At 45.5% G+C, this 15,052-nt stretch overlaps 1 protein-coding gene across 1 annotated transcript in view; it reads left to right on the top strand.

Annotated features, from left to right (window-relative positions):
* PIP4K2B (phosphatidylinositol-5-phosphate 4-kinase type 2 beta) overlaps positions 1-15,052 on the top strand; it is a 645,829-nt gene that overhangs the window by 492,566 nt on the left and 138,211 nt on the right. Inside the window, exon 6 of the mRNA XM_086924326.1 lies at positions 14,067-14,105. Within this exon, the coding sequence (XP_086780452.1) occupies positions 14,067-14,105 (39 nt within the window). The remainder of the gene's footprint in view (positions 1-14,066; positions 14,106-15,052) is intronic.

Here is a 15,052-nt window from a genome sequence, read left to right as displayed (position 1 = left end):
ATTTCAGGGGATCACTTGAAACTCCTGCAGGAGGAAGTTACGACCCTCTTGGCCAAGGGGGCCATTGAGCGCGTTCCTGGGCCAGAAGTAGGACGTGGTTGCTATTCCCACTACTTTCTGGTACCCAAGAAGGGCAAAGGAGGCCTAAGCCCTATCTTGGACCTACGGAGCGTCAACGGCTTCGTCCGGAAGGAGAAGTTCAAGATGCTGACTTAGGCTCAGGTCCTGGCTGCCCTGGACCCAGGAGACTGGATGGTAGCGTTGGACTTGCAGGACGCGTATTTCCACATCCCCGTCCTCCAGGCCCACTGGTGCTACCTGCAGTTCACGGTAGGCCACGACCACTTTCAGTTTACCGTGCTCCCCTTCAGCCTTACCAGCGCCCCATGGGTGTTCACGAAAGTGATGGCGGTGGTCGCAGCTCATCTGCGCCGATCAGGGGTTTCAATCTTCCACTATCTCGACAATTGGTTGCTGAAGACGGGCTCGCTCCAAACAGTCTTCTCCCACTTCCAGACTACGGCCGACCTCCTGCACTCGCTGGGGTTCTCCATAAACGTGCCTAAGTCACACCTAATCCCCTCTCAGAAGCTCCTTTTCATCGGAGCGGTTCTGGACTCAGCGCTGTTTCGGGTTTATCCCCCTGAACAACGGGTTTGGGATATTCAGACTCTGATTTCAGCCTTTATCCCGAGTCTCGGTCATGTTGACGCTGCGGCTCCTGGGGCTGATGGCCTCCTGCATCCTTCTGGTGCATCACGCCAGGTGGCGGATGCGGGCTCTGCAGTGGGACCTGAAGTTTCAGTGGGCACAGCATCAGGGCAACCTGTCGGACCACGTCCTGATCTCGAAGGGCACTGCGAGTCAGTTGCAGTGGTGGCTCATGAACCGCGATTGGGTCAGCGGCAGATCTCTCTCCCTGCCCCAACCGGAGCATATAGTGGTGACGGATGCGTCCCTCCTGGGATGGGGGGGGCCACATGGGAGAGAGGGAGATCAGAGGCCTCTGGACTCCGGCGGAGTCCCGGCTCCAGGTCAACCTTCTGGAGCTTTGGGCGAGCCGACTTGCACTGCACTGAAGGCATTCCTTCCCTCTGTCCAGGGAAGTGTAGTGCAGGTGTTCAGCACCACTGCAACAAACAGGGCGGGGTGGGGTCGTGGACCCTTTGCGAGGAGGCTCTGAGCCTCTGGCAATGGCTGGAACTCCAGGGCGTCACCCTGGTGGTTCAACACCTGGCAGGTTCCGTGAACGTCAGGGCGGACCAACTCAGCCGCCGGTGCATGATGGATCACGAATGGCTTCTGAACTACGTGGCGCAAGGTCTCTTTCAGCAGTGGGGAGAGCCTTGGTTAGATGTATTTGCCACCGAAGAGAGGGCGCAATGTCATCAGTTCTGCGTGTTGGAATTTCCAAGGCGGCACTCACTCAGCGACGCTTTTCGTCACGAGTGGAGCTGCGGTCTGTTGTACGCCTCTCTGCCTATACCACTTCTGCCCAGAGTGCTGAAGAAGATCAGGCGAAACTGGGCCCAAGTCATCCTTGTGGCTCTTGACTGGGCACGAAGCGAAGATACTGGTATCCCCAGCTACTCAGCATGTCAGTCAATTCCCCGATTAGTCTGCCTCTTCAGGAGGACCTTCTGTCGCAGCAGCAGGGGACGGAACTCCACCCGAACACGTCCAGTCTCCACCTCCATGCATGGAGATTGAGCGGCGACAGTTGAGGCCATTTGACTTGCCTCCTGAAGTTTGCGATGTGATTCTTGCAGCCAGTCTTCCCTCCACAAAAACTGTATACGCCTGCAGGTGGAACAAATTTGTGGCATGGTGCACAGCAAAGGCTGTGGATCCACTCTGCCCCCCTTTCAGAGGTTCTCCTCTTTCTTCTTTCTCTTGCCCAGCAGGGCTCTGCTCTGGGCACTATCAAGGGCTACCTCTCGGCCATTTCAGCCTTCTTAAGGCTTCCTGATCAGCCTTCTCTTTTCAAGTCCCCTGTAGATTCTTGAAAGGCATCACACACATGTTCCCTCCTGTTCCCTTCATGATGCCTCAGTGGGACTTGAATCTTGTTCTAACGTATCTCATGTGCGCTCCTTTTGAGCCACTTCATAACTATCCTCTTCGTCTTCTGACACTTAAAACTGCATTCCTGGTTGCCATCACCTCTGCCAGGAGAGTGAGTGAGCTGCAGGCTCTATCTTCTAAACCTCCTTTCCTCTCTGTCCATTCGGACAAGGTTGTTCTAAGGACTCGTCCTTCTTTCCTGCCCAAGGTGGTCACAGCCTTTCATATCGGGTAGTCCCTCACCATGCACATCTTTTATCCGCCTCCGCATCCCTCGAAAGAGGAAGAGAGGCTCCACCGTCTGGACCCAAAACGTGCGCTCTCATTTTATCTGGACCACACACTCCAGTTCCGGGTGGACGACCAGCTCTTCTTTGATTACGTGGGCGCAAAGAAGAGACGGGTGGTGCACAAGCGGAGCATCTCTCGGTGGGTAGTCTTGTGCATCAAGGTTTGCTACTCCTTGGCGAAAAAGGAGCCTCCAGTTGGGCTGCGCGCCCATTCCACTCGGGCCACGGCAGCTACTACTACCCTGGGTTAGGGAGTCCCCTTGCAGGACATCTACCAGGCAGCTACTTGGGCTCGCTGCACACGTTTGCTAGACACTACTGCCTGGACAGCCAAGTCCGGAGAGATGGCTTTATCGGCCGTTCCATTCTCCAGAACTTTCTGGTGTGATCTTGGTTCGCAGACCCACCACCGGGGTTGGTATTGCTGGGATATCTATTCTAAGGTAAGGAATCTAACACTAACCTGTTTCTTTCAGATTCACAAGTTACTTACCTTTGGTAACGATATATCTGTAAGAAACAGTAGTTAGATTCCTTACCGCCCCACCCATCCTCCCCGTTCTGCGAACCGATATCTAGGGTTAAGGACATCCCTTTCAGGGCCCTAGTTCCATGGCACCAGTGTCTGTTTCTATCATGGCTCTGCGTTCCTGGTGCGGAAAGCTATGTACAGAACTGACGTCAGCGCGCGAGGGCGGCGTCTAATTACTTCGACGTCATTCAGGCGATCACGACGACGGATGCGGAGCCGCAGACAGCGCCTAGCAACGCGCAGGGGTACTGCTGACGAAAACTTTCCGGATCCAGTCTGACGCCTGGGGATATTCTAATGTAAGGAATCTAACACTAACTACTGTTTCTTACAGATATATTGTTACCGAAGGTAAGTAACTTGTGCTTCGGGCTTTTAGCGCAAACAGTATTGAAAGCAATTAGCATCCTCGCATAGGAGTGGTCGGCGCCTGTACAGGCTCTATATGTCATTTCTGGAGTGGAGCAGCGTCACTGCGGAGCTGCATGCCGCCTCTTTCTGCTGAAAAGCTTCCAGATACAATCTGATCCTGGGGATATATATAAAAGCTGAGTAATCTGCAGCTAGGCTCTACCAGATAGAGCATTGCTGAAGGTAAGTAACTTGTTCTTCAAGCTTCTTCCTGCTCACAGTTACTGCAGTCTGTCCAGTGCTCTCTCTATCCCTATGTATGCCACCTCTAAACAGTAGTATACAGCATAGCCTTCAGAAACTGGTTTGGCACAGAAGGGCATTTTGATCAAAGTATAACTCGTTTTTATTCATCAGGATTTAATCTGCTATACACTCGTCATGGAAACGTTCCTCTATCTCCTTGTTCCTTTCAGGAGGCATTAATTCACAGTGTTTTAGTCTTTCCTTTGACGTAGCTGGATCACCCGTTATTCTTTTTTAAATTTATTTTCCCTACGGCCAATGTTGCTTGTTTAATTATTCTTAGTCCTGCTCTTAGATGTAAGCCTTCTGTAAATATAATATAAAATTCTGCAGCATTCGTCTTTCATTGATTCACCTGCTTGAATAATTTCCTGTTAAACTGAGAGTCCCACTGTAATATAACAGCAGTATGGTCAAATTTGTTTGAACTACATTGAAAACGTGATTTAGTAGCCTCTTCACATCACTGGAAATGGACTGAAGGGGGTCCCTTTAAGGAGCTTAGTGCAGGAACATATGGTCACATATGTCAACCTATTTTGCATTCGCAAACCGTGTGAATCGCTAAATTTGACCATTTGTGAATGCAAAATAGCTTTTCAAGTTGTATGAAAAGCTTTGGCTGTACATTTCTGGTAAATAGAGAATCACAATTTGCGATTCTCTAATCACATGTACCAAGCGTTTTCTAAAATGCAAAATGTGCATTTAGGAAATGCTATTACCATTGAATCCAAGTCAATGGTAACCATGTGCAATTTTTTTAAATGCACAAAAAAGCATTTTTTAAAGTGTCATGTCTCGCGCACATGCCCCTAGAGTAAAGGGTGCTTTAAGGGGGAGGTGGGGCTAAGGCTCCCAGGCCCTGTTTGTTTTGCATTACCTAATTTGCAATTACTAATTGGGTAATCACAAATTAGGTATGCAAAATCATTTACACCGATTATGAGTGGAGTAGTATTACCTAATAGTGATTACCCAATTGCGATTGAGACTCTGTAGGAATCTGTATTAGGTAATCAATATTTTCTTACATATAATTTTGCTTCCTTAAATAGCGGGCACCTAAAATTCATTATTTAGGGAAGGCAGAATGGATTTTTGATACATGTTTTCCAACTAAGAACATTTTGTCTTATGGACACTCTTAGATGATAATTTACATATTGTTTTAATATATTCATATCAGGATGGCAGCATCAAAGTAAGTACTCTTTTTACCCTGTTGCAAGCAGAAACTTCATAAAATATGCATCTAATCTATTTTATGTAGCCAATACTCCAGACCAAAGGTAGATTGCAAACCTTGTTGTTATTTCTCTATTAAAAAGTTCCATTGTTATTTTGGCCCAATGGCTTTGGAGGTTGCTATATCGGGTGAGGAGGCTTCCTTCAAATAAAGAAACCCCTCAAGCAGCACTAGTAGAGAGAGAAGATTGATAGGGCAAGATCTTAAAAGTTAACACCATCTCCACAAAGTCTGACTAACAGTCAGGCACCCCCGCAAAGGGGTTTTGAGGTGTCTGTTGCAAAGAAAAGTGTTCCAGGAACTTATCAAACTTACAGCAGAATATCTTGTTTGCTGACACACCATCAATGACTCAACTTATCATTGCCTGGCCAACTTGAGAACCATCACCATGTCAACACCATCTACACCTCTATTCCTCGATGCTCTACTTCTGAAGGTACCTCTGTCAACAACCAGAGTTGCTACCCCATTGAGGATGACTCCACTGTCATTGAAACACTTGAACACATTGACAACAGCCTCACCGACGACACCATCTAATTACTGCACCAGACCAACCCTGAAACCATCATCTTCACCATTAAAACCTCTAAACCCTTGAGCACGATCTCCCCTTGTGCTGGCAAGAAGTTTTTTTACACAAAAGGGGAGTCCCTTGATGAGGGTTGTTTTGAAGCACCTAATAACCCTACTCAACTCCATATAGGGTGGCAAATATGATGAGAAGCTACATGAACAGCAGTCTTGAAGATACTCTAATGATGACAGTTGTAATGAGCAACAATGGATGTCAGACTTTGTTCAGGGGGCCACAGGGCTACATTTCCAACTGTGATAGTTGTGCTCATTTGCCACAGGTGACCTGAGGTCCATCCTACAAACTGGGCCAAGTACCACCGTTTCCACACTTGACTGTTTGTAGCAAGGGATATGTGAACCTCTTGGTCCTCTGGGTCAACCTGACGCCAGCGAGAACAGCCACTGAGGAATGTGCGTAGTGTACCAACCACTGCCTGGTTGCGGAGTTCCTGTGAGAGTGGAACAGAGGCCAGGACCTGAACTTTGTCCCAGGCTCAGCAAACAAACAACCCATACAATGCCCAAACAACAACGTGATAAAGTACTGTGAGGGGTTTTAATTCGGTATTAAAGTAGGGTTTATACATCCAGGAAAATGAACAATAAAGTAAAAGTCAACAATACCCTTCGCCGTTCAGCAACTCCAGGCGGAACCCCTCTCGGCCGACAATGCGAGCGAACAGTAGGGACCAACTGTCCTCCGCAAGAGCCCCTGTCCTGGTAGCTCACCAACAGAGGACACGTGCAAAGTAGCGGCCGAAAATGCCACTCGAGTTCCGCTTGCTGCGGCATGGTAATGGGGTCTTTTCTGTGGGGGTTACAACACCAGCGGTTGAGTCACCGCTTAGAACCCTTTTGCACTTCTCAGGGTCTAGTTAGCTTAGGAGGGCTTCCCAAGGCCCCAGCCTATGGTTCCTGATAATTCCATGGGGGGGGCTGACAAGTTCTGACGCAGAAACGAAGCTGTACGTCGACCTCCGCTCCGCTGACAGTGAAACGTTCCTTAAGGATCAGGAGATCAAGTGGAAACAAAAGGGAGACAAACGCTGTCCTTGCGTTTCTCCCGAGGAAGCTACAGCAGCTTGCGACTGGCAATATCCGACGCTGCTGCTAACTGGCGGGCGCCATTTATGCCGCGCTCGACCGGCGCATGCGTCGCTGGGCATCGTAGTCCCTGTGGCATGGCTGAGACCTCATGCCTGCGCCGCGCGTAGTTTGCAGGCTCGGAAGGCGGCTGCCACGGACGTCGTTCGGTGTTTTCCTCCTCCAGCCACGGTTCCAGGTATGGCGGGGGGGGGGGGGGTTCCTGACAGGATAGCAGTTGCATGCTTCTCAGGTAATGTTCAATTCGGTGCTTATCTGAATGAAAAAAGGTACAGAAACATTTATTTAGTGGTTAACACTCTTTCCACACTATGGTTAAACTTTCCACTAGTACCTTCCCCACTGGTCAATGGTATTAGGCACATGTACAGTCTTCTCAAACGTTTGCCCTGTTTTTAATATGCAGCCCAATTCAGTAATTTATTGTTCCTTAATCTTAGTTTGCTGCTTAGACTTAATTCAATTGATGCTGCAGACCAGTATGCAATTGTGTCTCTTGGCCTTAGGAGTAGGCAAAGGCTGTTGGTGTACCTGCACATCGGTTTTGGTAGTCCTCTGTGGATGTGGACACACCCTTCTCCCTCACAGCTCTAACTTCTTGCTACTAGGCATGGCATCGGTTTCTCCAGAAGTTTACGTTGCAGTGCTCAGTCAAGTTTTATTTGTGGTCTCCGGCTGAAGCTTTTCACTGTGATTATTACAGGCATTTTCAGTCCTTGGGCCAATCATGCTCTCTGCTCCGTGATGATGGAGTTCAACCACAGATGGCTATCGGGTGTGACAAGCTTCAGACACATTTGGTACAACTGTTTAGAGAGCTGGGAGGGACTTTCTACAGGTATTTCTTGGTGCACTCTTCACAGGGAACACAAACTCCTCCTGCAGGGCCAGACACACTCCTTCCTTTCCAGGCAGCCAGACTCCTTTAATCACTTCAAACAGACCCTCTTCTCCACCAGCAGAAATTGTTGCATTTAGGTGATGTCCTCTCACCTCTGGGAGACGGGCTGCTTGGCAGATACCAGACCTGTATACATTTCAGCTATTCGGAAAAGAAGCATAGTACTCACTTCCTTGGTAGGGAAGATCTTGGACTGGAACCAAGTGGTGTGGTTCAGATCTCCCTTCTACACACATTTTCCGACCAGGGGATGTAGATACACTTCAAGGCAGGTTTGGGGCCTCGTATAACTCTGCCCTCTGCAAGGACACCCTGGATTGTTTTGTTGAACCTATTTTTGCTGGCTATGGAAATCTGTGCACTGTACCTCTGCTAACCAGCCCTCCTTTCAATATAACGAACGTGGCGTAACCCTAATTAGCATATTTAAATTACCTATAGCATATGGTACAGAGTATTCAGAGGGCCGAGAGACACATAGGGAGGGCCTATAAGTTAAATGTCACCAGTGGGCCACATCAACCATTGTACCATCCAGGGCAGCCACAAGGCAAACATAACTACAGGCCTGTCTTGTGCAACACATCTATGCAAGTTTAAACTCTAAATTAGACCTATCAAAATAACCCTTTTGATAGGTCTAAACCGACCTTTTAAATATTAAAAAGTGAACCATTAAGTAAGCTTTATTGCCTATAAGCAGGGTGTATGGTATTTAAAAGCAGGGCATGTTATTTTTTAATGATATGTCCTTACAGTGAAAAAAAGCCTTAAAATCTATTTTGACTTTAGCAGGGTTGGCTGTTCTATAGGAAAACCTTGGGATACTATATTAAGTTAATGCATTGGGACTTTAAAAAGTATTTATTACAAGCTCAATTCACTGATTAAGTCGGACTTGTAATAAATATTTTGGAATAGGGCTTTTAGAAAGTTCTCTTTGGACTGCTTGAAATCCCTGGGAGCTAATTCTGAATTTCGTTCTTACACTTCTGCCAGCCAGTAATTAGCGCTTCAAGAACTCTGAATGAGCTGTGAACTTGCTCCCAGGAGAAAGCAATAAGCTGAATGGACAGGGATGACCCATCTGAACCTGACAAAGTAGGCAAGGTGGGGCTATGAGGATGCTTTTTGACTCATTCAAATCCTGCTTGAATGTCATATCTTGCCTGACAGGCCTTCTGGGTGTTTTTATATGACACTTGAGACTTACCTCAAAGAGGCCTTGCATGTCACAGGCAAATGTTATGAAAATTTGTATAGCACACTAATTACCCGTGAAGGTGTCCAGGCACTTGAGCAGGTGTGTAGACATGTGGTCCCTGCAGGGCTCTTTTAAGTGCCCGGCCTTCAGTATCATGCAGAACTCAAGAAGTGAGGAGGAGGCACTGATGTGTTGAGGGAGGTCATTTCATGTTTTGGGTGCGATGTAGGACAATAAGGGGCCTCCTTTTCTGCTTTTGTGAATGCAGGGTGTGTGTGCAAGTGCATGTGAGGCATAGCGTAGATATCAGGCAGGCTGGTGAAAGTGTAAGCAGCTGTTCTGATATACTAGTATAGCTTTGTTTATGGCATGTATGTGTGTGCGTGTGTGGAGTTTGAATTGGCTGAGCTTGCGGATGGAGAGCCAATGCAGCTTCCTCAGGGGCTGTGCAATGTGGTTGTACTGTGGGAGGTCAAGTATGAGTCTGTATGGTCTCCAATCTGTTGGAGTTGTCTGGAGATTCCGGTGTAGAGTGCATTGCCATAGCTAAGCCTGCTTATGAGTGCTTGTATGACGGTTTGTCTGGTGTTCTATATGAGCTACTTGAAGATCTTTTGTAGCATGCGCAAGCTGTGTAAGCAGGAGGTGCTCACTTAGCTGACTAGTACCATTATGTTGAATTTGTTGTCTGGAATGATCTACAGATTTCTTGTGTGGTCGATGGGTGTGAGTGTTGATCCTAGCTCTGATGGCCACCAGGTTGAATTCCATGGGGGAAGTCTTATTTCCGAAGACCAGTACTTCCATATTGTCAGAATTGAGATTTAGGGAGTTGGTTCACGTGCATTATGCTACCATGGTCAAGCAGTTAGTTCTGGTTTTGGTTATTTGTTCATCAGGGAGAGGGCGAGTTGGGTGTCGTCGGTATTTGAGATTATGGTGATGTCTTGGTGTCTGATGATGTTGGCTAGCGGTGTGTTGTAGACATTTAAGAGGGTAGAGCTGAAGGATGATCCACAGGGGACTCCGCAGATCAAGTTCTTGGTCTCTGACATCAAGAGGGCCCTTTGGGTTCATCCAGTGAGGAAGAAGTAGATCTATTTGAGTGTGCTGCATCATTGGATGCGAATGTAGTGGATTCTTCTGAAAAGAGTGTTGTGAGAGACCGTATTGAATGCTGCAGACAGGGCGAGCAGGATGAGGGCCAGGAGTTTTCTTCAGACCAGGATGGTCTAGATGTTGCTGGTGGCCACGATGGGTGTAGTTTCGGTAGAGTGGTTCTTTCTGAATCCAGATAGGATGTAGTGTAGCCGGTGGTGCATCTCAAGGTGGTTGAGAGTTGTTAGCGAACACTTGGCCAAGGCCCTTCTTTTCTCCCCAGAGAGAGACCAGCCTCGGTTACAGTGGACCTCTTTTTGATTATTACAGTGTCTGTTGGATTTACATATAACATTTGGGGCACACGTCAAAGGAGAAAGACAGGAAGCCAAAACCGTGCTTGGGTATCTCCTGTCTGGTTGCTGAAAACTCAGCGTTGTTCTACCTGACTTTTCTCTGATGTTGTTGGGTACAAGGACTGTCTCAAACTGAATTTTTGGTGTTGGATGTTGGAGTACATGAGGATTACCATTGTACACTCCCTCCTTCACTAGTGTGGCAGATGCCTTTGACCATCTTGAAAACGCCAAAAGGGGGTAGGGTTAGCCCACGCGAAACTTTAGTCCATTGGTTGAGGCATCCCCAGTGCTTATTCCCGCTTACTATCCTCTGTCAGGCATAAATGTGGCATCTTCAGGCATGCACTTCATAAGACTCCTGAATCTGTGGAAGATCAGAATAGGAGTGAACGTGTTGTCTGAGATCTGACAAGAGCTTGGAAGACTGGACCTGTTCTCCCTGTATCACCGAGGACAAAGAAGTACGCTCCAAGGGTCATAAGGCTGATTTCCTGGTCAAGCTACAGGATTGTTACAAGTGGCCTTACCTTCTACTGCTCATATAATCCGTGCCAACTGAGCCTGAACATCCTTTGAGTTTCTAAGTGCCTTCCCTGAGATCCTGGGGGGATTTAGAAGTGTAGTCATTTGGTCGATGGGATCTTAATGGACTGACGTCAGTAGGTAAAATCTTTGACCAAGGCAAACCTGGTTAGTATATCCAATCTGTGCTCCATTGAGGTCCACATCAAATTGCCCCTAGGTCCCGGTCTACCGTGATCGTTGACTATCTGTAGCGCTTTGTGCTTCTTGGCACTATTCATTCTTAAAATTTCAAAAATTCAAATCCATCATTTGCCTTATTGGATTTTTGTCCTTTTGACATCATGTTCTTTATTCAATTTTACTCTATTTTTCTAATCCATTTTGGGAATTGTATTATTTTGCATTTTGATTTCATTGCTGTTTTAGTACTCCATCAATACTTTACACATTACCTCTAAATTCAGCCTATCTCTCTGTGCTATAGCTACAGGGGGGTGAGCTCAGGTTTTAGTTACAGTAGCCGATTTACCCCGAAAAAGATTCTGATTGTTTTAGCTGGGTACTTACGCCACTCAAAAAATAACCACTTTTCCTACAGGCCAATTCTCTTTCAAGTATCCTTTTCATGCTGCTCTCCAAAAACAGCTTGGTGTAAAGTGAAGCTTCTTACAGCAAGTAGTACAGGGGTGGTCTCCATACAAGAACACCCACAACATGGGCACGTTCAACATCATTCCACACCGAATTATGCCACTGCATACTAGATATGCCATTAAATAGGGAACATCTATTCGAACACTATGCTGATGAAGGGTTACAAGCCATTAAAACAAACTATGTCCCTGTCAGAGCCCTTGGGATCACTCAAAACACAAGGGAAATACACTTTAAGGGTGCAAATGAATGGATTTACCATTAGTAAGGATGCTTCCAACCTCAAGCATTTCCATCAGTTACTTTAGACAATCATACTACACCATGCCACAATACAGCCTCTGCGCTACCTATGAGAAAGCAGTCCCAGAACAAAGGAGGAAGTCAGCCTAGGCAAACCCCATCACACAAGCTGCACGTCCCAGCTATTTTTGATGTTTTACCACTACCAGCTAGGTCCGGGGCTAGACGAAGCACCACTTTCTTTCTTAAGTGGGCAAAAGTCATCACTTATAAGTAGATTTTTGTGTGTAGCCTGTTAGACGTGCACTTGAATTCAAACAAAAACCTCATATACCACTCACAGGTAGACTTCCCATCAACATCTGCAGTTATTTCAAGAGCGGATTCTTTCCATGATGTCAAACGGTAAGCTGTAGCAGGTCTCCAAAACAACAGCTAAATACAGGCTTTTATTCTTCTCTGGAAAATGGCAGGAGAATCGAGATCCATTCTGGATCGCACACAAGTGAAAAAATACATGTAGTAGCAATCCTTCAGAATGGTCACTCTGTGGGGGTCCAACTGCTCCAACACCAGGCATTACAAGCACCTGCACTTCAAAGTAGCTGAATGCCCCTATCTATTTTAAGTACTGACACTCTTCCTCAAATCAGCGGCAAAGCATTTTACCAAGTATTTTGCCCCTGTAGTAGCATTTCTCAGAAACGGGATATCAATGTTTCTTTTAGAGGGCTGACTAATGAAGGGTAAATCACCGCAGCTAATAAAGCCAGCCACAGACGCACGTCTTAAACTGCTTCAGATCTGGGCCTCACGCCCAACATTACCAAATATCATTTGAGGCATACAAGGTACATTCAGTTCCTAAGAGCAGAACTAGAGGTCTGTTGCTTCAGCTGCCCAGAAGATATTTATCACGGCCAAGGCGACGCTGGAATTGTGGCTAGTGCCTTACAACATGTTAAAGGGCTTGCCATTTCAGTCCCAGCCATTTCATTTTGTGATGCCAGCCGATACATCATTAGATGTTTGGTGAGTTCATCTACAAGATCTATAAGTCAAAGATCCTGGCTTGCAGAAGGAGATCAGCTTAACATAAACGTCCTGGAGCTCAAGGTTGATAGATTAGGCCTTCAAACTTTTCTTCCAAGCCAAGGTTAAGCAACTCTTCAAAAGTGCTGAACAGACTATTCAGCAACTATATTCTGTACAATTAAACAGTGTGGTATCAAGTCCCTAGCTTGGCCATATGATTTTAAGCATCTAATGAATGGGGGCTTCAGTCACGTCATTTCTCTTAACAGCGGAGCATTTATCATGATTGAGCATGGATGGATGTTCTCAGCAGGGCGGTGCATGTATATCGTGAATGGGCGTTGAACCAAGATCTAGTAAAATCCATCATCAGTGGCAAGCACCAGTGTTTGATTTGTTTGCAACAGTTCAGAACAAGAAATGCCAGTTGTTTGCAAGCAGTTGGTGGTACCCTGGCACAAGAAAAGGTACTTGCAATGTCATGGTCATCAGGAAAATCTAGTGGAAATTGTGCAGACTGATTCCTCTAGTGCCAGAATCGCCTTCTGGCACTTCTCTCCAGAGAGGAAAGCTAGATTTTTTTATCACAGTGCGGGAGCTATTGACAGATTGAGCCCTGAATGCATGGTATTCTCTAATTTTACTCTCCCTTCAGACAGTTGGCATATACTTTACCTAGCCAGAGCGCCATAACCTGTAAGAACCTAACAAGCCAAAGAAGTTCTGCATTTGCTGCTTACCTTACAGCCTCTCAAAGTATATGTTCCTGTATGAGATGATTCTCCCCCATCGAAACCCACAAAGTACCAGAACACAAACCTCTCCAGCATTGGTATCTCTCAGATTCATGTTTAACCATTCCTTTTCACAAGTCGTAGACTGTTAAGTTTATTGTTTCACATTTATGCTTTGAAAATCTATTGGTTGGCCTCTGGGAGAGTAGAAATTGCTGTGCCTTCACCTGTTTGGTTGATCTTTTGGATCATTTATAATGCTGTAAAGTGGCTACTAAATGAAATGTTTTCAATTCATTTTTAAAGACGTTTGACCTCACTTATATTGTTGTAATGTTAGCAGAGGACTCCGAACATCATGACTGGGAGTGATTCAAGCGTTATTAATCCATGTAAGATGCCAACAATGTAGAACTGCAGTTACAGGTAAGTAATGTATTTCTTAGATAAGTGTGAAGAGACCTGAGGAGTACATGTACTGCAAGAGTGAGCTGACTACTACATTTTTGTAACCTAACGTCCCCTTGAAATTTTATTATAAGTTCCACTGTAAACAGTATCACATTTGCTATATTATATAGTGCCCAATTCCCATAGGCCAAGTTGTAGTTGCCGATGTGCAGCAATGATAGTCTTGTAGTCTTATGGCAACTGCAATGAGCCCTCTGAAGAGGACAAGTATGCCTTTGTTGGATTAAGTTGTAAACGCGGCCTAAACTCTTAAGTGGGCCCTGGCAAAAAAATTCAAAGTGATGCTATAGATTAACTACTTTCTGCTCGTGCTGCAAGTTCTGTTTACTGCTTTTAAATCATTTATTTTCATTACTCTCCTTAGGGCTCAACGGTTTCAAGAGAAGCCAGTGACAAGGAAAAGGTATGAAATAAACTATGATAAATGTATTTATTTATTTTTAACAGATAGCATTTTGAACTGAAATGTGCAAAAGTGTACCTTCTGCTACATAGAACAATAGGTAATTTGTGTGCAGATATAGGAAATGAGGCAGATATAACTAGAAGGCATAAAACTGTTTGGCGTGTAAGAACAGAATGGAGAAACGTGCATCAGAAACACTGTAGAATATATATAAATAGAAAACAAAGATCAGCATACTTACATTGTGGGGCCCTTCCACAGTAAGCATTTACTATGTGGCCTTCCGATTTCAAGAGAAGAGTTTAGTTTTGTTTTTAAAATCATGTAAATTTGGATTGATCTGATGTTCAGTGAGTGGGTTCAAGAAGGTAGGACCAAAATCGCTTTGGTACTGTCAGGTTGTGTAGGTTGGGAGCTCTTGAGTTGCCTGAGAGAATGCTTTGGGAAGTACTTTGGACCCTTTTAAGGTTTTGAACAGCAATGTTAGGAGTTTATAGATGGTTATTTGTTTTTTGCAGGAAGCGTGCCAGCTTGATGTTGATAGAAATAGTATGTAGGATTGTTTTTGGAAAGAGTGAAAAATACTTTATCGGGAACGTTTAATGCTTTGTCAAAGGATGTATAATGAAGAAAGCCCACAAATATACTGTTGCAGTGGTCTAGTTCACAAGCAGTTACTTAGTGTGTTGGCAGTACATAAAGAAGATATGTGGAAGGATTTTCTGTATAATTAAGATTTAATACCTTGTTGTAGTGGCTTTGATCATAATGAAATAGTACATCCATATGGAGTTGTTGAAGAGTACGACTTAAATTTGGTTTTTTGTGGCAATAGTTAACCTCTCTAGTGCACAGTAGATGAAACTAGGAGTTAGGAGACTTCTATAGAAGAAGGGAAATTATAGCACCTCTATTTTACCAGAGGAGTTCAGCATGAGGGAGCA

This window comes from Lissotriton vulgaris, chromosome 5 (assembly GCF_964263255.1).
Source record: "Lissotriton vulgaris chromosome 5, aLisVul1.2, whole genome shotgun sequence".
In the NCBI taxonomy this organism is placed as follows: domain Eukaryota; kingdom Metazoa; phylum Chordata; class Amphibia; order Caudata; family Salamandridae; genus Lissotriton; species Lissotriton vulgaris.
This window is presented reverse-complemented; position numbering and strand designations above follow the sequence as displayed.